Source organism: Urocitellus parryii, chromosome 1, assembly GCF_045843805.1.
Source record: "Urocitellus parryii isolate mUroPar1 chromosome 1, mUroPar1.hap1, whole genome shotgun sequence".
Lineage (NCBI taxonomy): Eukaryota > Metazoa > Chordata > Mammalia > Rodentia > Sciuridae > Urocitellus > Urocitellus parryii.
Window position 1 is genome coordinate 215117726 of NC_135531.1, and position 27589 is coordinate 215145314.

Sequence of the window (27589 nt, forward strand, 5' to 3'; positions counted from 1 at the left end):
TGTTGGGGTTTTGTTTTGTTTTGTTTTGTTTTATATATCAATTCAAACTATAAGATGTCCAGAGTTGATCAGGCAGCTCCATAAAATTCAAGAACCCAGTTTTATCATCCCTGAAATGTTGCCCTCACCAGGGTAATACGGGTGACTTACCACTACAAAATTCCATCCAGCTGAGAAATTAAAAAGGTGAAAGGGAAAGCTTGTTTTGGAACTTACATTCATTTGCCAGTTTCAGAATATAGCCACATGACTATACCAGCTAAAAATAATCAGTACTTGTACATAAAGAGCAGAAGGGAGGACTGGGGATGTAGCTCAGCGGTAGAGCACTGACCACATGAGCAAGACCCTGGGTTCAATCTCTAGCACTGCCAAATTTAAAAATAATAATAATAATTTAAAAAGAAAAAAGCCAAGGAAAATGAATATTGTGGAACAAATGCCATATTCTTCATACCTGGTTCATTTAAACTCTGCAGACTATGAGATGACTGATATGAAAACTAATGCTCAGTGAAGTTAAATAAATGGCTAGAAAATTACAGATCTAGGATCTGAATTTAAAGCCTTTACTTTTTTCATTCTACCTACCAAAAGTTTAGCTCCTTTTGTGGGCTTATACCCATCTCACAATGCAGAATGCTTTCAGTCCATATCCAGGAACTCACAGTTCTTAACAGTCCAGCTTTGCTCAAAAGTCCAAGTCCAAAGTCTTCTGCAAGACTGCAGGAAAGCACTTAGCTATGAGCCCCTGTAAAAATCAAAAGCAGTTATATATACCCAATATAAAATGGCACAGAGTAAATAGTCCCATTCTAAAAGGAAAGAATAGTCATAGAAGGAATGGGACCAAAATAAGATAGAAACCTAGCAAGGCAAACATTATGTTCTGTGGATCTACATTTGACATCTGGAGCATGTGGTAATGAGATGTGGGACCCAGAGGGCCCTACGGCCTTCTTGGTTGCCAGCCACGTGGCCTCTTTCTTGGGCTAGATCTGCTTGCTGCCTGCCACTTTCCTTGGCAATTGTTCCTGGCATCTCCAACTTCTTGGGATCTCCATTGCAGCTTCAATTTCACTTTCACAGCTTCACATGTCACCCTCCCAAAGGCTGCCCACATGGATTCTGGCCCTGCTATATACATTGTCTGTCCTTACAGGCCTTCCTTTGAAATCTCAGTAGAAACCTCCATGACTCCCTAACCCCAGCATTTTTTCATTCCTGCTCAACCAGCACAATGTGGATAACACCAAGATCTGCTACCAATAGGAGCAGTAACCAGGACCATTTGGACCACAGCTGCAGTGACCTTTGAGTGCCTTAGAAGCTGAGCACTAAATCCTAGGGAAACAATTTCTTACACAGCCCTGTGGGAGTAGGGTACTCTGTGCTATCTTCAGAGTCTTTCAAACGAGTTTATACTTTTTTATACCCCTGAACCTTCAGTGAGTGAGGTCTTGGTGATTCCTGAGGTGCCTTCAAGTCATCTTTTTCATTGCTTCTGTGCAAAGTATGTGGTTTTTCTTTAATGGCACTAATCTCTTCAACAGCTGCACTTTTCTGGCCTCAGTTTCAAATGTACTCCTTTTCAGGCCAAACTGCAAGTTTTTCAACTCTTTCTACTCTGCTTTTTGTTCCCACGCTTAAAGGAAGTGGTTTGTTGCTAGGGGTTTTCTTGGTTCTTGTCCCTGAGCAGGCACTCACTTTAGCTGGGAAGCTGGAATGGGAATCTGATGCCCTCTGTTCTGCTTTCTTGCTCAAACCACCTGGTCTTTGGGTGAGAAAAGAAGTAACTTGCTAGAGGGGAAAAGATGAGTGGGTGAATGAGTATCCAAGCTTCAGGAGAATTGCAGAGGGTGGGCCAGGGGGCTGGAGTGGGAGGTGCATTCAGCTAACCCAGCTACCTTCTGGAATGTCAAGAGTGTCTTAATCTTTTTCCATGTAGTAAAAAAGGAAACCAAACCAAACCAAGAAATGAAGTAAAACACTAAGTAGAGTATTTCCAAGAGATTTCTCTAGCTTCAGCTTCCTGGGGTTGGGGAAAGAGACTAGCCATGAGATTTGGATTTGAGCATGTATATTATCAATAAAAATTTTGCCCTGGAGCCAGGCAGATTTTGCAGAAAAATACCAAAATGTAATTGAAATGTAATTGCTTTCATTTTGAAATTAATTCTACACTAACAAATGTTTTGTAAAAATAAATGAACAAGTGGCTTTAAAGATCAGGGTGTTAATATTTGAAATTTGGCCAATTTAATTAGCTAGGTCCCAGAGTCTCCTTTTTTTCTGGTCAGTATCATTGATCTAACACCTTTTTTTTTTTCAATTGTGAAATAGAAATTAAATTTATCATGTATTTATTTGTATCAACTGAAACTTTATTTCCTCAGTATACATTCTTATTTCAGGAAATAGTATGCATCCATGTGGAATTTACTCAGCAGCTCCTCTTAGTGACATTTGTGTGATCTAATTCAAGGACCTGAAGTGAAGATTCCACATGATTTGCTTGCATATGATGCGGCTATATTTAATGCAGCATTTACATTTTTAAAAAGAATGCACCTTCTTGATGGAACAGACATGCATTTTTAACTCACAGACTGAAGAACTGTATAACAAGGAAATTCCTTAAAAATCAAGTCCAAACATCTTTTTTTTGTACTGGAGAGAAAGAAACTTGGGTCACAGAAGATTTAGTGAACCTTAACTAAGGGTCAGTTAGTAATAGAATAAAGTATGAAATTAGATGGAGTCCCAATCTTTAATTCATCACAGATTTTAAAAACCAGGTGTAGTTTATAGATCTTTTGCCATGACATATATAGCTTTTTAAGATGATAGATAATCTAGCCACTTCAAACCTCTAATTTTTATATTAGCATATTTTGGTATATTTCAGTCCCTGTTACTACTTGTAGTTCAGTTTTCTTTCCCGCCTTGCGTACTTATTTTTAACCTCTTATATTTTTTGTAAATTACCTTAAATACCTTTTTTTAAAAAATGAGAAAGTAAATAAAGTACTCAAAGTGACACTTTGTATTACTGGTAATTGCTTATGTTTCCATCGACTCTTTGGCTAAGCAGAATTTCTAGCCATGTTAATTATCTTAACAGGATTTTGTCTTTTTCATTTATCAGAGGTAGCTGTGGGAACCATCTTCCCAGTGGAATGACTAAAAAATTATTATTCCTTCACTTCTTCAGAAAGTCATGACACAGTGATACCTATTACTTGAAATTATTTTTTTTCATTAAGCCTGGTAGACAAGTTAGATGCACATTTAGTATCTTAAAATGAAAGACTTTGCTATGATTGAAATGTTACTTGTAGCCAGTCTTTAAAACAGCATTGTAGGAGCTGAGTTTGTAGTTCAATGGTAGACCATGTACTTTGCATATGCAGGGGCCTAGGTTCAACTTCTAGCATAAAAAACAAAGAGAAAAAAGTTTTTGATTTATGGTCAGTCAGGTTTTGACAAGAGTGCCAAGACCTTTCAGAGGAGAGAAAAAAATAACCCTTTCAACAAAGGGTGCCAGATCACCTGGATAGTCTCATTCAAAGGAATGAATCTGGACCCTACCTCATTCATATGAAAAATTAATTCAATGTGGAACTAAGACCTAATATAAATACTAAGATTATAAAACTCTTAAAGGAAACTTATGTGAAAGTCTGCATGACCTTGGGTTAAGCAACAGTTCCTTAGAAATGGCAGCAAAAGAGTATAAGCAACCAAAGAAAAATATAGGTAAATTGGACTTCCTCAAAATTTAAAATGTATGTTAAAGAATAGTATCAAAAATGTTAAAAGAGCTTTGTCCAACAGTGAAAAACTCCCCATGAGAACATGCCTCTCTTTACAAACAAACTCCTTTTTTTCTGCTCTAGAAGAAAATGAGAGGAAATACCTGTTGCCAAGCCCCAATTCCTGCCTCAGGTCTGAAATGCCCAGAATGCTATAAAATCATCAGTCTTTAGCCAAACACAAATGGTAGTTTTGTGTGTTGGTTGTTCCACTCTCTTCTGCCAACCTACAGAGGAGAAAAAGGGCTTGCAGAAGGATATTTCTTCAGCAGGATGCAGCTCTAAAAGCACTCTGAATCAAGATGGGAAACCATCCCATGAACACATTTGAATATTTAAAAGAAATGAAAGAGGACTGGAGGTATAGGTCAATAGAGGATAACTTGCCTAACATGTGAGGCCCTGAATTTGAATTATTTGATCCCCAGCACCACACAAAAAAAAAAGAAAGAAAAAAAGAAAAAGAAAGAAAAGGGTAGAAAAAAAGTGAAAATAATACATCTATAAAATGGGAGAAAATACTTGTAAGTTATATCAAATAAGAACCTAGTTTCTAGAAGATATAAAGAGCTCTTACTCCTTAACAATAAAAAGACAACTTGGTTTAAAAAATGGGTACAAGATTTGAATAGACATTTCTCAAAGATACATAAATGACCAACTAGCACATAGAAAGATGCTTGACATCATTAGTCATTAGGGAAATGTAAATCAAAACCACAATTTGGTACCACTTCACTCACACCCACTAGGACAGCTATGATTTTTAAAATGGACTATAAGAAATGTTGGCGAGGATGTGGAGAAATTGGAACTGTTGTGCATCACTAGTGGATATGTAAAATGGTATAGCTACTATGGAAACAGTTTGGCAGTCCCTCAAAAAGTTAAACATAGAATTACCATCTGACCCAGTAGTTCTACTCCTAGGCATGTATCTGAGAGAATTGAAAACATATGTTCACACAAAAATGTGTACACAAATGTTCATAGTAACTTTATTTATAATAGCCAAAAAGAAAAAGCAACTCAGATGTCCATCAACTGAGGAATGGATAAACAAAATGTTGTATATCCATACAATGGAATATTATTCAGCCACATAAAGTAATGAATACTGTTACATGCTACGATATGAATGAACCTCAGAAATAATATCTTATGTGAAAGAAGCCATATATAAAGGCCATGTAGTATATGATTCCATTTATATGAAATGTCAAAAACAGGCAAATCCAAAGAGACAAAAACAGATTAGTAGTTGCTAGGAGATGGGAGGAGAGGAGGAGAATTGGTACAAATTTTAATAGGTTCAGAGTTTCTTCTGGAGGTGATGAAAATTTTGAAATTAGATAATGATGATAGTTGTACAACATAGTGAATATATTAAAAAGTACTGAAGTGCTTGCTTGAAAATAGTGGGTTTTATTTTATCTGAATTATATCTCAAATGAAAATACTAAAATTTTTTAAAATATGTGTGCCCACATATAAAATGAAAAATGTTGTGACAGATTAGAGACTTGAGTATAAAATATTTCCCAAAGGGCAAAATAATTTGCTACCTTCCATAACCAGTAGAGTACTTTTGTCTATTCTGTGGCTTTTAGATGGTTAAGACAAAAGTCCTGTGTTGTGGTTTTTACGGCTGGACAGGAAGAATCAGTCAGTAGATAACGCAGAGCCAAGGAATGTGGTTAGAGATATTATGCAAACTGAAATGATAAAACCAAATTACCTCCTTTGAGCAAATTACCTGTGTTCAGAAACAGCAGGGAAGTTGGAAAACTAATAGGTAATGGGGGTAGGACAAAAGAGATGTGATTTTTATTTTTTAATGTACAATTCAACAGCAGCTCTCCTAGATTTTGTGCTAAAATAAGAGCATTTTCACACATTTTAATTGCTCTGTGATAACAACAGTGTGAACTCCATCCACAAACATTTATTATCTATTTAATTTTGCTCTAATTTCAGTGTAGCAAGAATTCACCTTGTAAGTGGGAGTAACTGTCCATTTAGTGAAAAGAAATCCCTTCCTGCTTTGCTTATCCTGTTGTACATTTCTATAGTAAAATATTAATTTTAAAAATGTCCCTTTTATCTCTACATATTTACATATTACATTTGTAGATTATAATTCTCAAAATAGCATTTTTATGAACTAGAACCTCACTTTATAAACTGCAACATAAGTAAATAATATTTAAAACTTAAAAAGATTTTATATTTCTGGTCAGGATTTTAGATGAAACTTTCATTTTTTATAAACCTTTATAGCATTTGGTTTATGTTAAACTAGGAAAGACTTGTCTTTTAAGATACATTTCTATAATGATATTTGTGTAACTTAATAACTATCTAAATTATCCCAATTATTTTCCAGACTTGCCATTTATTCCATCCTTTATAGTGATGCTACAGGACAAGAGGGAATGGATAAAAACATTGGTGAACAGCTCAATAAAGCATATGAAGCCTTCCGACAGGCATGCATGGATAGAGATTCTGCATTAAAGGAACTGCAGCAAAAGGTGTGTGGTTCTGATTTTGAAAGTTGTTTGGTTCTGGTTTTGAGAAAGTTGTTAATCCCAGTAAATGAAATTTGAGAGTCTTTTGCACCTGAAAAAATATTATATTGTTAGAAACTGGAAAATTATAATTACTGAAACATAGGGATATATTAATTGATGACATTAATTTGAGATTTTTTGTTACCTTTTTAAAAAATTATTTTGGGGGCTGGGGTTGTGGCTCAGCAGTAGAGCACTTGCCTATCACATGTGAGACCCTGGGTTCAATCCTCAGCACCACATAAAAATAAATAAAATAAAGATATTGTGTCTAACTACAACTAAAAAATAAATATTTTAAAAAAAACTTTAAAAAATAAACATCAAAAAAAGTTATTGTGACCTGTGATATAAGTTGATTTGATGGGTTTGTATTAAGATGATTGTGTTTAGGAAAGAGAAAAAAATGGTTTCCATATATAATTTTTAAATATCAGTGCTTATTTTTGTATAAGAGTAAATAAATGTAAAAACAATTTTATGACAGATTGGAAGTTAAAAGTATCACCGTCTCTCAGCTAGTTTTGTTTTTTGATTTTTTCTTTTACCTTGTTATTTGGATGACAGGAAGATTGAAAATCTTAAAATATACTGGAATTTAATTTGTTAGTCATTTATAAAAAAAAATCTTCCATTCTTTATGACAGTTAAAATACACTTTTTCAGTGAAATCTTTCCTGTTTTATTAAAAGTTTCAAGCTTTAAATTATTGCTGTACACATAGCATTTCTGTTTAGTACTTTCAGCATCAAAATAAAGAAATTTGGAAGACAAAAATTATTTAAGCTAGTAGTTCCTAAGCACATGTATGTCACTGATCTATCATGAGGTTTTCACCAATCAGTAGCAAAATGAGAAAAATAAGAATAATGTAGTGAACTTTTTGTAATGCTAAATGTATTCTACTTAAAATTCTGTCCTCTAATCTGACATTATGTTCCATGTTTCTGTCTTATTAAAGATCAGAATTTTATTAACATACACTTATGAAATGATAATGGGAGGATTGTTTCCTTGTTTAGTGTCATTACTTAGTTGTATTTCAGAGGTCCCCAGTTCCATTCACACATTTTGTAATTCACTAGAAGAACTCACAGTACACAGCGTCCAGTCATACTCATAACTTACGATCTACTACAGTGACATGGTAAAGATACATCTCCAGATCATTCATGGAAAAAGACATCAGGAGGAGTCTAAAGGAAGTCATGTCAGTCTTCCTATGTAGTTTCCCTCCAGCTTTACAGATTGTTTGTAAAGCATAAGAAACTCCATTTGAGATTCAGAGTTCAGAGGTTTTGTTTTTTAATTGAGGGCTAGTCACATAGATACCCTGTATCAGCAAAAATCCAAAATTCAAAAGAAAAGTATGTGTTCACCACAAATTTCATCGTACATTGAACTACGCTGGCACAATAGTCAGTCTTATCACTTAGGAAATGTTTTCAAAATTCAAGTTCTCAATGCCATTCAAGGGTCAACCTTACAAAATACACCTTTTTGAAGATAACATCCTGAAGCTGAGCATGATAGTAATCCCAGCCACTCAGGAAGCTGAGACAGGAAGATTACAAGTTTCAGGCCAATCTAGGCAATTTAGCAAGACCCTCTCTCAAAATAAAAAGGGTGCAAGAAGTAGCTTAGTGGAAGAGCACTTGCAAAGTCCTGTGTTCTGCAAAAATCCCCAGTTCTGCAAAAAGAGGGTAGAGGACAACCTCAGGCCTACCATGTTAAACTGTGCATGCACTGGCTGTTGAAAGTAGGGACTTTTAAATTGGTTCACTCATTTAAAAAAAGAAGAAGATGGGGCTGGGGTTGTGGCTCAGTGGTAGAGCACTTGCCTAGCATATGTGAGGCACTGGGTTCAATTCTCAGCACCACATATAAATAAATGAAATAAAATAAAGGTTCCTCAACATCTAAAAAAAATATTTTTTAAAAAATGAATAAATATAGAATAAGAAGAAAGAATGATTTTTACTAGCCTATAACATTTTGAAGTCTAAGAAATACAATAATTCTTACTTGTCTCATAAATACAGCATAGAACTACACACTTCCCTTTCTCCTTTCTAGTTGATAATATACTGGTAAATGCTTATATTATATGTCCTTGCATTCCTCAGAAACCATCATTTTTCTTTGTGATCCTCCTCTTGGTTTACTAAAGAATACACATTATATCAATAAGTGAACTTATGGACTATCAGTTCTTTTTTATATATAGGTAATTTTTAGTTGTTGATGGACTTTATTTTATTCATTTATTCATATGTGATGCTAAGAATCAGACCCATTGCCTAACACATGATAGGCAAGCACTCATTCTACCACTGAGTCATAACCCCAGCCCACTATCGGTCTTCATTAGAGGTGGATAGTAGAAAGAGGGGAATGATATGATGAGTCTTCTGAAAATTATTGCAATTAAGTTTAGAATTTGGATTTCTGATTCTTTCCACAAGTATAAGGAATATTCACTTGTAAAAAAAAAAATAAGCAAAAAACAACAGCAATAACAACAACAACCAAAAAAAAGCCTTTATTGTTCTGTTTTACATTTGGGTTAAGAAGCAATTCTACATGTGTCCTAGAAAAGTTTTAGAAATGTAGGATTAGGAAAATAGAACATTGAGATATTGTTAGGTTAACTCCTACTTTTCTTGCACTGGCCAGTGTGGTAAGCAGCTAGTAATTTAATCCCTTATCATACCATGAAAGAAGGTTTACACATTAAGCATATATCCCAAATAAAGAAAAAGGGTAAAAATTTTAAATTGATGTTTGTCATGTACTCAATAGTGAATGAAGGAAAAAAGTATGCTGTCTGTTCTTTTATAGTAAAGTCAAGGTAGTGGTCTTAGGTATAGTCCCAAAAAAAGAGAGAAAGGAAGGAGGGAGGGAAGAATGGAGGGAACAATTATTGAGTGCCTACTATGTAGTAGGACTTTGATGGAGTTTTGAAAATACTAAAACAGGGCTAGGGTTGTGGCTCAAGCGGTAGCGTGCTCGCCTGGCATGCGTGCGGCCCGGTTCGATCCTCAGCACCACATACCAACAAAGATGTTGTGTCTGCCGAGAACTAAAAAATAAATATTAAAAATTCTCTCTCTCTGTCTCTTAAAAAAAAAAAAGAAAGAAAGAAAATACTAAAACAAACATTGATGCCCTTAAGGAACTTTTAAAAGTTCAAATAAGTGATGAATAAAATAGATATTTTATTATATAATAAAGGATAAAAAGATGATCAGTAGTAATTACTGAAGTGAAAGTATAACAGTAAAGATCAGTGCAGGATAATATATGAGCATATAGAAGAGGCACCTAATTCATCTTTGTAAATCAGGTCATCAGCTCCATGTGAGTTAATATTTGGACTAAGATTAAGTTTAGTAAACTAAGATAGAAGGGTCCTACAAGTTGGAGGAGCAATTTGTGTGGTGCCTTGCATGTACCACAGGTGGTACTCTCGCTTCAAAATGAATGATGGACATTGCAAGCAAAAAAGCTACAAGGATAGATTATGACCTGATCATAAGGAGCATAGCTAACTAGTTTATACTGTATCCTATTCAATGAAAAATTACTTAAAGATTAATATGTTCCTTAGAAAAGTCTTTATTAGTGAGATAGAGATAGGTAGGATACAGAACAATGTTGAATTCAGCTCAACATTAACATATTTTATTCTAAGCATTGTTCCAGGAGTAAGGAATATAAAACTATGTGGCAACCATCAGTTGCACTTTAAGCACTCTAATAATTGTATTTATACAAAATTAAATCTTAATATACAATTACTACTATTAAGTATATGTATTACATATTATACTTTGGTTTGAAAAAAAATGAAAGACAATCATTTCAATACATCAAAATAAGGACCTAAACTAATTAAGCATTTTAGGGATGAATTGGGGAAGAGATCTAAAATTTCTTTAGACGATACATTGGAAAGTAGGTGGCACCTGAATGTAGGCCATTTCTGAGGGTGAAGGCATAGACTCTGGAATGATACCTAGGAATCTAAAATCAATGACCAGATTAAAAGTGGTGCTGGATGACGGAAATCAAGAGTATAGAAGAAGGTGTAGATTTAGGGATGGGGAAATAAGACTGTGTATAATTAGATTTTAGTTAATAAATTTCATTACCTGTGGGTCATACAGATGAAAATGGATTGTTTAAACATGGATCTGGAAGCCTAGAAAGAGTTTTGAGTTGGAGATAATAGTTGCAGTAATAAATAAATGAGGTTTTTTGTAGCTTTAAATGTGAATAACATTTCCCATTTAGAGTATATAGGTTGAAGGTATATTTGAAGGACAGAAATGGAGGAAGATAAATGGAAGGAAAGAAGGCAAACCAGTTGGCTTTCTGAATCTAGAGATTCAGAACATTAAGCAGTTGAGAGACATAGGAATAAAGCCTAGAGAACATCAATATTTTTAGAAATAGACATTTAGAAGGGGGAACCATTAAGGAGATTAACAAAAAACACTAAAAGGAAGGAAACAAATTAACAAAGAGTGATACCATAGAAGCCATTAGAAAAGAATTTCAAGAAGAATGTGGTAGTTCGCAGTAACAGATAGCTAAGAGATCTAGTTAGATGATGCCTGATAAGCATACGTTTCATTTGGCTGAATTGAGATTATTGACATTTATGAAGACAGTTAAGTGGAGCATGGAAGGCAGATTGCAGTAGGGCTGAGAAGAATTAGGAAATGAAGGACTAAATGCACTATAAACTATATAGTCAAAAGGCTTGACTGTGAAGAAGAGAAATAAGTTGACAGGATTTTTGGGTTTTTTCTTTCTTTTAAGTTGAGTGAAATGATGTTGGAGAATAATACAGTAGACAGAAGAGAAAGTTTGAAAGTAGAAGAGGAGAAAAAATAATTGATGCCTTCCTATAGTCAATTCCCTACACAACAGCCAGAGTGATTTTTTTTTCCTTCACTACTGGCAATTGAACCCAGGGGTGCTGTATCACTGAGCTACATCACCGTCCCTTTTTGTATTTTATTTTGAGACAAGTGTCTCTCTAAGTTGCCCAGGCTGGGCTCAAACTTGAGATCTTCCTACCTCAGCCTCTCAAGAAGCTGGGATTACAGATGCAAGCCACCACACATGGCCAGAGTGATTCTTAGAAAAGATTGTTTGAATGTTATCAGTCTCCTATTCAAACTTTTGCATTTTTTCCATGAAATAAAATTCAAAATCCCTTCTATGGGTAACCAGGGAAGAGTATAATTTGACCCTTGACCAACACTTTGTCTTTTTCTCTATGCTTTTCACAGTTTTCCACACATTAATTTCTTGCTATTATTCAGATACATTCCTGCTTCAGGGCCTTTGTGTTTGCCAAACCATTTTTCTGGAGTGGTGTGGATATCCTTTGGATATTTCCTTGGTTTCCCCATTATTGCTTTCATGTTGCTCCTCAGATACTACCTCTTCAAAGAAGCTTTTCCTAATCATTTTTTAAATGCAAGAGCAGCCTCTGTTACTCTCTGTCTTCTAACCCTGCTTGCTTATTTTCCTTCAGAGCATATATTACTTTGACATTATATCTATTTAAATCTGTTTGTCTCCTGAATAAGAAAGTAAACTCCTATAAGCCTGAGTCCATGTCTCATTCACTGTTATGTCCCCAGTACCTAGCATATAGGTGCTCAAATATTGGTAGGACAGAAGAGAGGATCAGTAAGAGGAAGAAAAGGAGGTAGTCAGTTGACCTCTAGAAATTCAGAAAAGAGAAGAAGCAATGAAATTGAAAGCAAATCATTTGAAATTATGGAATCTGAGAAGAAAAAGAATAAAGGAAAGTAAAAAATAAAAGCCTGTGGAACTTTTGAGGCACCATCAAGAAATTGACCATAAGCAGAAAGCAAACACCTTTTTCTCTCAGGACTGGAAGGAACAAGATTAAAAAGTAATCACAAATGAATATAAGTTTGTAGAGGTAGTGGCAGAAAATTAGAGGGATTTTCTATGAAGTATAAGATGAGGTCATCTACCATCAAAATGGCATTTTTTCTTGTCCTTGCCCCAACATCTCAGCATAGCAAGGTGTAGTTGGGAGAAAATGGTTCAGTTCCTAGTTCTCTTCCTGAGAAAAGAAGAAGCATAGCAGAACTTTGTGGTGAGCCGTTTCTGTGTACTGTGGCCGCCATTACAAGATGGCGCTGATAAGCTCCGTGGCCTGTGATAAACAACTCCTTATTTTGGGAGAGTTGGCACGTAGCTGTAAAATACCCTATGAGAAAGATCCACGTGGCAGTTGTGCATTGGGGCTTTATCTGCTTTATTAAGGCTGGGGCACGTAGTAGTAGTAGTAGTAGTAGTAGTAGTAGTAGTAGTAGTAGTGGTAGTAGTAGGAGTAGCAGTAGTAGTAGTAGTAGTAGTAGAGAGAAACAAGCTAAAAGACATGTCTAAACAAAGGCCTGAATAAACTGCTGAAGGAAGAATCCTGTGTCGTGTTTCCTTTGCTGGCGAGGGGACGCGGCAGTTGGTGGCCCTTACGGGGAAACCTCCTCGAACCCAGGATCCAGAACCTTCAGCAGTCAGGGGTGGTGCACTATATAACATTGTTATAAAACTATATAACATTGTTTTAAAAAAAAATTAAAGGAGATGCCAATCTATAAAAAGAAATCCCGTGTTGTTGGAGTAATTACTGCCTTTCTTCATTTTACAAAAATTTACTCAAAACAGTTAAAAGAACTAAATGTAAGAGTTATAACAATAAAATTCTTAGAATAAATCATAGGGAGAAACTCTCATGATACTGGATTGGCAATGATTTTTTGGATATGGTACCAAAAGCAGAGACAACTAAAGAATAAAGTAGATTAATGAGATACCACCTTACCCATTGGTATGACTGTTATGAAGAAACAGAACAAAGGTGTTGGCAAGGAGGTGGAACAATAGGAATCTCTGTGCCTTGCTAGTGGGAATGTAAAATGGTATAGCCACTGTGGAAAATGGAGAGGCAATTCTTTAGAAAATACAGTACCCCAGTTTCATTCTTGAGTAGATGACCCAAAAAAAAGTGTAAACAGAAGACTTGGTATATACCTCAGTAGGCACAAGACCCTGGGTTCCATCACCAGTAATGGGCGGGGAAGTGAAAGTACGGACTTACACAAATATTTATACACCCATGTTCATTGCAACGCAATAGGCAAAAAGTAGAAGCTACTTAGCTGTTCATCAGTGAGTGGATGGATAAACAAATATGGTATGTACATCAACAGAATAGTATTCTGTTTTAAAATGGAAGGAAATACTTACATATGCTACAATATGAAACCTTAAAGATACTATGCCAAGTGAAATAAGCCAATAACAAAAGGACAAATATTCCATTATTCCACTTATGTGAGGTATCTGGAGTAGTCTGATTCATAAAGATAGAGTAAAAGGGTGGTTGCCAGGGGCTGAGGGGGAGAGAGGAATGAAGAATTGATGTTTAATTGGCACAGAATTTCAATTAGGAAAGATTAAAAAAAAAAAGTTCTGGAGATAGATGGTGATGATGATCTCACAACAATTCAGCTGTATTCACTGTCATAGAAGCGTATAATGAAAAATGGTAAAAATGCTAAATTTTATGTTATGTCACAGTTTTTTAAAAAACTATTATAAAAATAGACTAAATCATTGGTCTGGTTCATATTACTAGCTGTGTTTTATTGCTTTTCATCTGTCATCTATCTATCACAAACTCACCAACTTGAGTTAGTACACTATATCCATTCAAGAGCATTCTGTCAAGCAAAGGCACCCAAAATGATATGAGAGGTAAAAATAAATAAGGCCGATAAGTGATTGTTATGATATTGTTGGCTTTAATGATACTTATTCCAAAAAGTAGATAATTTAAGATGTACAGAATATGAAGTAATATTGCTCTCTCACTCCCCAAGATTAATCATTCTTAGCAATTTGGTATATATCTTTTTGAGTCATAATTTTTCAAAAATAGATCAAGGGCTGGGAGTGTAATTCAATAGTAGAACATTTGTCTAGCATACGTGAGGAACTGGCTTTGATTCCCAGCACTGGGGGGTAGGGAATAAAAAGCTCATAGTCTAATACTGTTTATTCTGTTAGTTTTTGTTTTTGTTTATTATTGTTTCTATGTTGCCTAAGCTAGTCTCAAACTCCTGGGCTCAAGCGATTGGCCCGCCTCAACCTCCTGAGTAGTTGGGATTATGGGCGTACATCAACACATCCAGTTGCTTATTCTATTTCTTGCAGTGTGTAAGCATTCATTTTTACCTACACTAAGAGGTCTTCTGTCTATCCCAAAGTAAAGTAATATTGCAATCTAAGTAGGCCCTGACTTAGACAGCTTTTAATATGTTTACAGAATAAAAGATTATTATATAGGGTATGGAGTATAGGATGGTAGAGTTGGCTTGACCTTGGAATTAACTTTTGTACAGAATAAGTTGCTGTTTCAAAGGATCCAATAAATACAATGCTGAAATAATAGAAAAATTAACTTCTCTCTCATGTAACAGTTCAAAAATGAGTAGAACAGGGCTAATAAAACAACTCTACTATCTTTAAAATATGGTTTTCCTCTCTGAAATTATAGTAGCTGCTCTATTGTTACCACTTCCCTTCCAGTGAGAAAGGTGAGAGGAAAAAGCTAAAAGCAGCTTTCTGATGTCCAGTTTTTGTACAGATCACTTCCATTCACATCCTGTTAGTCAAAATTTAGTCACATGATCACACCTAGTAATGAGGAAGCCTGGTGAATCTATCCTCTACCTGACTGTACAGGTACCAAGCTAAAACTCTGTATTGCTGAAAGAAAGTGAATATGAGAAATAATCAGCAATCTTTGCCACATCTTTTGGCTAACTAGGCTAAGTTACCTGGGAGTTTCAAACATCTCAAGAATCCATAATGATATAGAATCATTTTTATTACTCATACCACTCATTCACTGTTCTGTAAGAGAAATCAAATATATTTAACAAAAACAATAACTTCTGTTGCTTTTTTGACTGTTTTTCCAGAAGAATCATTAATAAAATAATACAAATATTATTTTATTAAATTAATTAAATTTTTTAAACTAATGGGCATTAATTAGCCAGGCACAGTAGTGCTCACCTGTAATCCCAGCAGCTTGGGGTAGGGCTGAGGTAGGAGGATCACAAGTTCAAAGCCAGCTTCAACAACTCAACAAGACCCTAAGCAACTTAGGAAGACCATGTCTCAAAATGAAAATTAAAAATGCTGGGGTTGTACTTGGTGGTTAAGCACCTCTGGGTTCAATCCCTAGTGCAAAAATAAAAAATAAAAGACAGATGGCCATTTATAAGTCATGAATGATTAGGTTATAGAAAACCTCCTGCTGCTGACCTCTCCTGCTGTCCCAAGATCCTTTGCATTATGTAATCAGAAAGTATAAATCTCTTTGTTGAAAAGAAATGTGAAATTTGTCAGTTCTTGCCCAGTCTTGATTAAAGGAGAAAAATGGCAATTTTATGTAGAAAAGAAGCAATCTTCTTAATTCTAGAATAGTTCAGGTCCTGTGCTATAAGTTGCTTTTTATTTGTATCTGTAATAAAGGCATAATACTTAAAACCATTCAATTTGCTGAACAAGCAGCCTTATTGACCAACCAGTGAGGCTGAGGTGAAGGTTTTAAATAAGACTAAATTTGGCTATGCTCTTTTTATCATTAACCTTCTCTAATATTTATTGTTATTCTGACAGTAAATATAAAGCAATAAGGACTGCTTTGTTGTCAGACTGCTTTATTCAACAACTTTTATTGAGCCACCAGAAGTAAAAATTCTTACCCTGAAGGGTTATGTTAACCCTAAAAGCTTTAAAACATGTTGTAAAGGAATGCATAAAGGTACAAAATACCTATTGTGGGTACCACATTTAAAAAAACTTTTTTTCACTTTCTCTTGAGATGTAAATGGCCTCATTATTGTCTATCATCCTTCATTTTTTTCTTTATTTGTTCCAACAAAATATGTGCTGTGTAAAGTGTTGGTGGTGATAAAGCATTTTATTGTTTTTAAATTTATTTATCAGTGCATTATGGTTATACATATTAGTCCGGTTCATTTTTACATATTTTATAAATGTATATAACATAGTTTTCTTCATATCAGTTCCCAGAACTTCATCTTTCCCTCCCTTCTTCCATCCCCCTGAATCATTTCCTCTACTCTTTTGATCTTTCTTCTCTGTATTTTTAATTGATGCATTATATTTATATGTAAAATAGGAATAAATTATGCAATGTTCATATATGCACATAGCATAATTTGGTTAACTTCATTCTCCAATTCTCCTTTCTCCCTTGGTCCCCTGCTTCTACTTTATTGATCTTGTTTTTACAAGATCTCCCCCCCCCCTTTTTTTTTTTTTCTTTTCTATTCTCTATTGAAGGTACTGGTAGTAGTTAAAAGTGCTTTCTGATTAAAGTCTTTTTTCTTTTACACTACATTGTTAGTACTTAGCTGAATTCACTTTTTATCCATCAGAATTTAAATAATTGTATGTTTTTTCCATATTTTTATTTCCAGAAATTTGGGTTGTCAGTATAGTGTGTATGTATATGTATATGTATATATATATATATATATATATATATCCAAGAGTATTTGTTATTAAAAAATATTTACATTATGACATTTATTCTAATATGTATTGAGCACCTATTAAAAATATTTACATTATGACATTTATTCAAAAATGTATTGAGCACCTACTATATTTAAAGGATTTGAACACTGTGTCCTTATAGAAGGGCAAAAAGGACTGAACCTCATGCAAATAGTTCTTCTTAAAATCCTAATCCCATTCATCAGGGAGGAGCCTTCAAGACCTTATCACCTCTTAAAAGGCCCCACCTCTTAATATCATCACAATGGGAATTAGGTTTCAACATGAATTTTGCAGGGTACACAAATTCAAACCATGGCATTCTGCCCCTGGCCCCCAAAATTCATTTCTTTCTCAAAAAAAAATACATGGCATATTTATATATGGTGTATATTCATTCTGTCCCAAAAGTCTTAACTCATTCCAGTATAAACTTTAAAATCTAGGTCTAAAGTCTCATCTAAATAGCATCTAAATCAGTTATTGGTGCAACAAGGTACAATTTCTCCTGCAGCATATTCCTTTCTAGCTATAAGCTTGTGAAATTAAACAAGGGATGTACTTCCAAAATACAGTGGTAGAACAGGCATAGCACAGACATTTCCCATTCTAAAAGGAAATAGCAGGAAAGCAGAAAGGGACAACAGGTTCTGACCAAATCTAAAACCAAGAAGGGCTAATATTGAATCTCGAGGCTTGAGAATAATCTCAAATCCGTGTCCTGTCTTCTGTACACACTGAAGTGGGTCTGGGCGGCCCTCAAGGCTCTGGGCACCTATACCCACAGGCTTTGCTGGATACAGCTCTCTCAGTTTGGAGTCTCATACCTTTGGTTCTCCCAGGGTGGAGTTGCATACTTGTAGCTTTAACAGTTTGGAGTCTTCATGGCAGCTCTGCCCCCATAACTGCAGTAGACATTGTCCTTTCAGGAGCTCTCAGAAGTGGCCCAAACCTCACAGCTCTTTTAAACATTGACCTAGTGGTAACTCTATGTACTTGGCTCATTATTAAAGGAAAGGAACAAACATTTGCAAAAAGCTAAATGTGTAACAGATATTTTATATGTCATCTCCTTTAATCCTTCAGATAAATATTATTTTCGTTTCAAAGATAAAAAAGTCAAAGGTTCAAAGAGGCAAATAAATCAAGACCAAAACAGAATCATAGAATGAAAATAGTTGGACATTGTTTATTACTTGGCATGCTGAGAAATTGATGGTGGCATTATCACATAATAGTAAATAATCAAATCTAATATCTGTCAAATTACAGATCTCTATATAATAGTCTTGATCTGAAGGGCAGGGGTGTGCAGGACTTATAACCTATTAGGCAGAGAATGGTTGAAGAAGGAGATGTGTAAGACAGGCTATATGATCTCATACTTTTTAAAAAACTTAAAATTGAAGTTGATGATTAGCTTACCAATGTTTGACTAGAATGCATCTAAATTATTAGTTTTATCTAAAGTAAGATTATTAGTTTCTTTCTTTATTGGGAATAATTTATTATCTTCCTTATGAATTGTGGAGCTCCCTATTGAGAGCATTTGTAGCCAAGCAGATCCTTCAAGGAACCTTTCATTCTCTTTGTTAATCTTGGAGCAGTTCGAAAGGTTTTTAAATTGAGACTATTTTTTAATTCATTCATCATTTATTAAATTCTTTAGTAAATCATTAGAAGAAATCCATGGTATTTTTCAGACTATTGGAATTAGCTCTTAAGAATAAGAATAAATAATATTTTATCTATTTAGGGTATTACAGATGACTGAAGGACACTTGAACTTTTTCCCTATTTAGGAAATGAGCACACTATAATATGTGAAAAATGAGAACATTCAATGTCAGGATCAGGAAAAAATTCAATTTATAGAACTCTATTTTAATATTTATGAAACTCATGAAAACTTGAACAGCTGTATGTCCAAAATTACAGGAAATATGTTGCCTTAGTTTTGAAGAGGAAGGATTAAAATTTTGTCTTGGTAAAAGGGCAATTCTTAAGATAAACTTTTTGCTTTATTTGTGATAGTCTAGAGTGTAAATGGACAACCATTTTTAATAAATTTAAGGTGTATACCTCATTTGATCACAATTCTTTTAAATTTTGCTTTCAAAAAAACTAAGAAAGAATACAATGTATCTTATGACACAAGTACCTGAGTACCTGTTTAGCTCTGTAGATGCTGGTAGACCACTTGTTTTGCTAGTCTTTGGAATTAGAAGGAGTGTCAAGTACACAGAAGCCAGAGTCATCTTGGCCAGATGGTGTTTGATACAGATGGATGGTTAGTTGTCATGCAGATCTCCTAGTTGGTAACTTGTTGCTGCCATCTGACTCAAAGAATCATTCACACACACTGGCTGTCAAAAGCATCTTCTCTTCTGTCTGTTTTAGCTGTCATGTCTGTGCTCTGTACAGAAGTGTTGACAAGACATTGCTGTTGTACATTTTCAATGTGGTTGTTAGTGATTTTTCTGTTTTGTGGGGTCTTTGATAGTACTGGAATGTGCTTGCTTTGTAATTGTATTGTTTTTTAAAAATACTGTGACCATGCAACAATTATTTGACTTTTAAGGATTTTTTAGATTATATGTTTATTCAGATTTGTTCAGTAAACAAAATAATTTAATAAAAATAAGATAAAACTCGTTTCATTTAGTTTCCAGACCTAGCAAATAAACTGAATTCTATTGGTTCCCCCCCCCCCCAATTTAATATAATAGTTATTTCCAGACTCTTCATAGCCTGTCTCTGGTCAAAATCTTTATATGCTTTTCTGAATATATATTTTCTCTCCTCAAAGTACTTCCTAACAATATAAGCTTTCTTCTCCTGCACCCACATAAAAGCCTTCAAACATTGTCTTTTACATCCACACTCTTCAAACTTAAAATTCTCTTTGTCTTATTCACCTACTGACCTTGTTTCTATTTTTCCTTTTTCCTCCTTGAAATATAGGCAAAGCCATTTCTCCCTCCATTCCTTCAGTTCATATCTGAAGGCATATCTTTTTCTCTTCTATTTTATTAACAATTTAATTAAGTGTATTCAATTAATATTTTGGTAAGCATCTCAATATATGCCAGGCATTCTGTGATCTTCTGGAGACATCAGGAAGAAATAAACTGTGCCCATGAAGAATTTATAGAATCTAGAGGGAAATCAGACACAGACTATAACTTCTATAAGGAAATATATGAAAAGTACAGTGGAGGATATAGATCATTTCTATTCTCTTTCCCCTGCTAGCAACTTCCAGATAGATTTTTTTAATTATTACAGAATTTATTTGAGCTTTATAATATGTAATCAAGGGACTTAAGAAATAGTTCAAGTCTTCAACTTGAAATTACTGTTGATCTATTATTTTTTCCAGGATATACTAAATACATTTTCAGGATTATTCACCTATTGTAATTTTACATGCAGATGTCATAAAGTATCTTTTTAAGTCAGAGTAGATGATGAAAATTGACTGGCAGAAGCTTTCTGAGTAGATTACAAGAGAAACTATATGATCATTTGGGTTCTTCATTAAAGTGGAGAAAAACCCATAGTAGGTAAGAATGACTGAGACTTAAATAACTTAGACATTTGTTATGGGCTGTTTTTTGGGTAGGTAACTTAATCTCTGCACAATAGAAGGCTTATCCAAATATAGTTAAAAACAGGTAATGGATGTTTATGAAGAACTTTTTTGAGTTCTTTGGAGAAAGTTCAAAATGCATGGAGGCACAAAAGATTAACGTGTATGCTGATTACTCTGTTGTAGTCTAGATAATTTTAAGGTATTAAGAATTTGATGTAGATGTTTGAATCCTTTCAGCCAATCTACCCTAGCTGTGTTTCTAGCAGCTTGAATATGAATTTATTTAAGAATAAGATGCCTTATCCTGAGTAGATTGGCCCTAGATTAGACTTGAGCACCTAAGGATCTATTCTGAGACTCTCAGTCATTGAACATGTGGTCCATTCAACAACATGGCTAATGATCACTGTATACTTAGAAGACTCATTCTTTTGTTCATGATGACAAAATATATTTGAATTCTTTATCTCATTTTCCCCCAGTAAGCATGTGTTTTACGTGCTTTGCAGAGTTCTATGGGGAATGTCAACTTAACATAAGACTTTACTCAGATTACTCTGTCAGTTATTCATTTTTGAAGTATAATCCTTATAAAAGTTCACCTTCTATTTTGGTAAATGTGGTTATTTTGTTTTAATTTCTTGAATTAATCTGTATTTGAGAATCTAGGAACAGCCATATGATTTATACTTCAGATTTATTGGTCTCTGAAAATAATAGAATTTCTTGGAGCTGGGTTTGTGGCTCAGTGGTAGATTGTTTACCTAGCATGCACAAGTAACTGGGCTAGATCCTCAGCACCACATAAATGTAAAATAAAGATATTGTGTACACCTAAAACTAAAAATTAAATATTAAAAAAAAAGAAAATAATAGAGCTTCACTAGTTGTGAATTTTGATTGAGTCTTAATCAAGTATTTAGTATAGGAGGAGATGTGGGGATAGGAAGGATAGTAAAATGAACAGACATTATTACTTTATGAATATATGTGACTACATGACCAATACGATTCTGCAACATGTACACTCAGAAAAATGAGGAATTATATTCCATTTATGTATATCAAAGTGCATAAATGCATTCTACTGTCATGTATAACTAATTAAAACAAGTTAAAAATTAAAAAAAAAAACAAATATTTAGTATATACTGAAGGACTCTTTAAGTTTATTAGGACCCCTTTCATATTTCAAGGAATTTGCAATTTAATCATTTATTTGTTTCTCCAATAATAGAAATTGGTAAGGATCCTCTATCATGTTTTGCTAATGTGTTTTTATAACTACTAATTTGGTAATTGTAATGCAACATTTTCAAATTCTCTTGAAAGTTTACAACATATGTTTTCTTAATATACACTTGTGTCTTTTTTCATTGCTTAATTTTCATAGCTATTGCAATAAAATAGTGAAATGGATAGATTAAAAGATAAGGGAGGGGCTGGGGTTGTGGCTCAGTGGTTGAGTGCTTACCTGGCACGTATAAGGCACTGAGTTTGATCCTCAGCACCACATAAAAATAAATAAAAATAAAACAAAGGTATTGTGTGTATCAACAACCAAAGAAATGTTAAAAAAAAAAAGATAAGGGAAATTATGGTACTTAAAATATACAGTGATCATTAGCCATGTTGTTGAATTACTACAACTTAGAAAAGAAGTTTCTGACCAGTATACTTATATAGCACTTCTTTTGTGTTTTTATATTCTAAAAACAAATTCAGAAGTATTTATTTGAAAGACCTGACATTTTAATCTTTGTAAGTTAGTATTTTTAAAGAATCACTTTAATATAACATCTGTCTTATCATCCATGCTTTTTAAAGGATTAAATTCAAATTACTATTAGAGTTTTTATTGTAACTGAAATACCAAAAGACTGTACCGTCAAATCTTGACTGAAATCTCTTCAAATAAGATGATTTTTTAAAATTGTATGTGTTTTAAGTATCTTAAATCACTGATGTTTGTAACAATTACAAATACATTCCTGGAGCCAATTGTAATTAAATTTTCTTAGTACCTGAGAAATGCAATATGGGCAACTCCTAGTAGACAGTAAATGTATGTTCATGTCTGTCAATAAGTATCAGGCTAACTGGTTTTTATGTCAGCAGACTGAGAACTATGAGCAGAGAATACGTGAGCAACAGGAACAGCTGTCACTTCAACAAACTATTATTGACAAGCTAAAATCACAGTTACTTCTTGTGAATTCCAGTCGAGGTATGTTTGTAGTTTTTGAACCTCTTAGAGAAAAGAAAGGTGAAAGTTGAATTTTACTTTTCCATTGTCTCTCAGTAGTTGTGATATAATAAGTGTAGCACAGCTATACATTATGATTATTTAAATGAACACTTGCAGAATTTGTGGAAATGGATTCTCACATTATACTGTATGATAAGACTAGGTTGATAAAACTTCCATGAAGATATTCTGCCATTAATAGCAGAAGTGTTTTTAAATATCTATGCCTTTTGAACTAAAACTGAGTTCAAAGATCCTAGGGATATCTCATAAGAAAATAATCCACAGGTGATAAAACTTGTGGGTAACTTTTATTTTTTATTCTTTATGACATGCCCACATTTTCTAATTTGCCTGCAATAAGCGTGGAGTAGTTATATAAATAATTGTCTTAAACAAGAAAATATGATAAATTACAACAATATGACAAATTATATAAAATATGATAAATTTTCTTAAACAAGAAAATATGATCTTTGTTGGTAAGAGAATGATATAGAAAGCATATTTCTAGCTTTCTGAATTCTAACATGTTTTACTGCTGACCTTGGAAGAGTAAGGGTTTTTTGTGTTTAGTAGGAAAGAAAAAAACTAAATGGGCAACTTTTCAAGGTAACTGTTATCTAAATAATTTTCAAAACTTAAAGCTTAAAATCTATTTTTTTAAAAATGTAGGGGGGGTATTATTTTTACATTTTCAAGTGATATCAAAAATAAGAGTTTTCTACTGATGTTCAAAAGGTTTTTATCGTGCAGATAACAGTTATGACTATGTTCCCCTGCTTGAAGATGGTGAAACAAGAAAGAATAATTTGACCTTTGATCAGCCACTTGATAAAGTGAAATCTGGAATACCAAGAGAAAAGCAGTCAAAGGTGAGAAATTAGGTTCCACAGACTTCCCAAATTATTTAGTCAGTATATTATTAGGGTTAGGGTGGGCAGGATGTAGGTAAAAAGTAGACAAGATTCTTTTCAACCCTAACATTGCTTCTGTAAAAAAGCAGCCTTTAAATGCAGATATACAATATATCTTCCTCATTTTATTTTCCTGAGGTGATCCACCATTGGAATTTCAACAGAAGTTCAATATATACAAACATATGACATATATATTCCTAAATAGAAGAACTATTTTCAAGTAGATTAAAGGCTTACATTTCATATTTTCTAATATTTTATTTTTCTTTTCACAGGCATTTAACAAAGTTCTAAAAGTTTAAAATAAGGTAGATAGTAAGATACAGATGATACTAAGTTTGAAAATTACTTTCTACTTTTTCTTTAATTTCAGTGCTCAGTTTAAGAAACAATACAAAAAAACACTTCACCTAACAAGCATAAGCATAAGTTTTTGTCATTGAAGCAATACAGAAATACTTATATCTGCATGGACATATATGCAAAGATTATCTTGCTACATATAATGGTTAGAAACAAGCTAAACATCCATTAAGAGCAGAAAAGTGTATCTTTAGAAGCAGTTTAGAAAATTAAAATAAACTGATGTTTATATCTTTCCTTCTAAATAAAGCAAGAGATTTTATTTATTTGTCAGGGCTTTTCAGTTACTGATTCCACAACTAAGACTATCTTAGTTATTATTTAACATCAAATCTGATAAATCCAATTTTGACATCATTTTCAATAAATAAAAATTTTAGAATGAGAAATACTCTATAGTATCTTTCACTTCTTTATTCTGTTTATTAGAAGTGAGTTACTAAATGCACCAGGGTGAGAAGAGTATTAATGTTTTATAAATATATTTTAAAAGCATTATAGGCATTATAGATTGTCAGTTACATAGAAGAGGGTGCCAAAGATTAAGTGGTAAGGTAGGGGAGAGGGCTGCTATTTAACTCACCATCTGATAAACGTTAATGAGAGGTAAAGGCATTTGGCAGAATTTTGTAGTAAATTCAGGAACTGGGATTTAAGTGGTAAAGTGCGTGCTAGACCATGGATTCATCCCCAGCAAGAAAAAAATACACATAAAGTGAATTCAGCTTTCTGAATTCTGTCATGAAGGCTGGAGATGTAGCTCACTAGCAGAGCACCTGCCTATCATGTGTGAGACCCTGAGTTCAGTCCCCAATATTACCAAAAAATAAAAATAAATAAAATTCTATCATTTGGGACAGGGGTTGTAGCTCAGTGGTAGAGCACTTGCCTTGCATGCATAGAGCCCTGGGTTTGATCCTTAGCACCATATAAAAAAATAAATAAAAGATATTGTATCTATCTACAGCTAAAAAAATATTTTTAAAAAATTCTATCATTCATTTGAAAGGAAACAAGTATCATAGCCTATCATCTTAAGAACAATTTTTAAAATTCCATTATGAATATAAACTTTCCAAAGAAGAATAGCTGAGCAGTGCTAAAAGAACCAAGAAACTGTTTCATGTTGTTACTGATTCTAAAAAGGGGTGGGAATGTAACTCAGTGGTAAAGTATCCCTGGGTTCAATCAAAGCAAAAAACAAAACAAACAAAAATTGAAAATATTTGCAGATAAGAAATAAAATGCATACACTTATTCTTCTTTGGGGGAGCAGATAGCAGGGATTGAACTCAGGGGCATTTGACCACTGAGCCACATCCCCAGCCCTATTTTGTATTTTATTCTGAGACAGAGTGTCACTGAATGGCTTTTGCTAAGGCTGGCTTTGAACTCGCAATCTGCCTCAGCGAGTTGCTAGGTTTACAGGCATGTAATTCTCTGCACCCAGCTCACAGTTCTTCTTGACAAGCATTATTTATGTTTTGTTTGCAGGACACTGTTGTCAAAAATAGTAACCTGTTTACATGATAGCAGTTAATTATTTTAATAAATTTGTTCTTTAAATATAGATTATTATTTTTAGTTTATTTTTTAATATACTACATCATTTTTATGATCTCAGAAATGAGATTTTTATGTTTGCTCCTTGTAGGTATTTCAGTTGATGAACTAAATACTATCTTAGGTGTCCAAGGGTTTGACAGAAATCTTTTGCACTCATCTTTCTATCTGACTTTTTGAAGGAAATTATACAGAATTCTACAGTGTTTTGATGTAAGAAAATATTTAGGGAGCAATAATAAGAACACAAAAGAATTTGGTGATATTGGTAAACTGTTTTTCTTCATTCAGAAATTCTGAATTCTGGTTATATATCTGACACTACCAACCACTGGAGAACAAAGAAATGCTGTCCCCATCTCTTTCATAAAGTCTTTTTTTTTTTTAACTATTATCTTTATTTTTTAGTTGTAGATAGACAATACCTTTATTTGTTTATCTTTATGTGGTGCTGAGGCTCGAACCCAGTGACTCACACGTGCTAGGCGAGAACTCTACCACTGAGCCACAGTCCCAGCCCCAAAGTCTTCATTTCATAAGCAAAACTGACATTACTGAATGTTATAAAAGTATTCCAGATTCTAAAATCCAAAACATGAAGTAAACATAGTATTATTCAAATGTTTAACTATTTAAAGAGATTATGTGTTCTAGTTCCAAATAGCTGATTTTGTGCTTCATTTCTGATTATAAATGCATATATGTGTGTGTATAAGAAATGTGTATATATATATATATATATATATATATATATATATATACTCATATATATATTTCTGATTTATTCTTTATATATGTATTTGGTTTTTCATCTGAGTTTCTCAAAAGCTTAAAAATAGAATGAATACATGGGCTAGGGTTGTGGCTCAGTGGTAGAGCACTAGCCTAGCATGTGTGAAGCACTGGATTCAATTCTCAGCACTGCATATAAAATAAAGAAAGGTCCATCAACAACTAAAAAATATGTTAAGAAAATAGGATGAGTACAGTTTTTACTAAAAGATGCCAGTTAAATAAATGGTTTGCAAATTCTGATATAGCTACATTGTGATTAGATCAGTGAATTAGGTAGCTTTGAGAAACAGAATTTTGTAGGTTTAGTTAAAAAAAAAATGAGGTCGTTAGGGAGCTGTTCAATATTTACATGAAGGAAATATGATATGCTGTACCTGGCAATTGCAAGTAAATATAGACACTCTGACATGTTTGAGAAAGCTCATGTCTAAAAATTCACTTGTCAGTCACTTGGAGAAGAAGTATTTATTGAACTTACATTGTCTCAGCCTTGCTAGTCATTGGCAGCAATATTAAAAGAAAAAAAAAAGAGTAACAACATGCAAATTGAAGATTTAGAGACCCAAAGTAATTAGGAAGCATTATAAAACAATATGATAGGAAATTTAGCCTTATATAATTTAATGCTATAACTTAATTATATCATGTAATTAAAGCTAATGAAAATAAAATTCTAATTTTATGGCACTGATAAAACATATGGAGGACATTAATTTAAAAATTAAAATTCCTAGTGAGCTTGAGCAGTGGCTCAAAATTGAGTTCATGTAGGGAAAATAACTCTTATCCCAATGAATTGACAGTAGGCTTCAGCAGAGACTTGAATCTTAGTTTAGGGAAAAGAAGAAAAGTTCTCCTTTAACTATCTTGGTTAGTGTATAAGGATATATACATAAGCTCAAATTTTCTATAAGATTTTTATGGAAAAAGGATAATCTCTAGATAAGAACCAGAATTATTCCAGATCACTTTGGATAACATTGTATAAACCAAGCTCAGTGGTAGAATGCTTGCCTAGCATATGTGAGGCACTCAGCACATATAAATAAATAAATAAGTAGATG

The 27589-nt window shown here is 33.6% G+C and overlaps 1 protein-coding gene across 6 annotated transcripts in view; it reads left to right on the forward strand.

Annotated features, from left to right (window-relative positions):
- Nucleotides 1-27589, forward strand: part of Tank (TRAF family member associated NFKB activator) — a 68659-nt gene that overhangs the window by 16626 nt on the left and 24444 nt on the right. For 2 of the 6 annotated variants that reach the window (XM_026393122.2, XM_026393123.2), the window contains exons 2-4: nucleotides 6202-6349; nucleotides 22752-22863; nucleotides 23626-23759. In XM_026393122.2, the coding sequence (XP_026248907.2) occupies nucleotides 6251-6349; nucleotides 22752-22863; nucleotides 23626-23759 (345 nt within the window). In that variant the 5' untranslated portion in view covers nucleotides 6202-6250. Of the gene's footprint in view, nucleotides 1-6201; nucleotides 6350-22751; nucleotides 22864-23625; nucleotides 23760-27589 lie in introns of those variants that run through there. The other 4 variants (XM_026393125.2, XM_026393124.2, XM_026393126.2 and 1 more) reach the window with 4 other exon arrangements.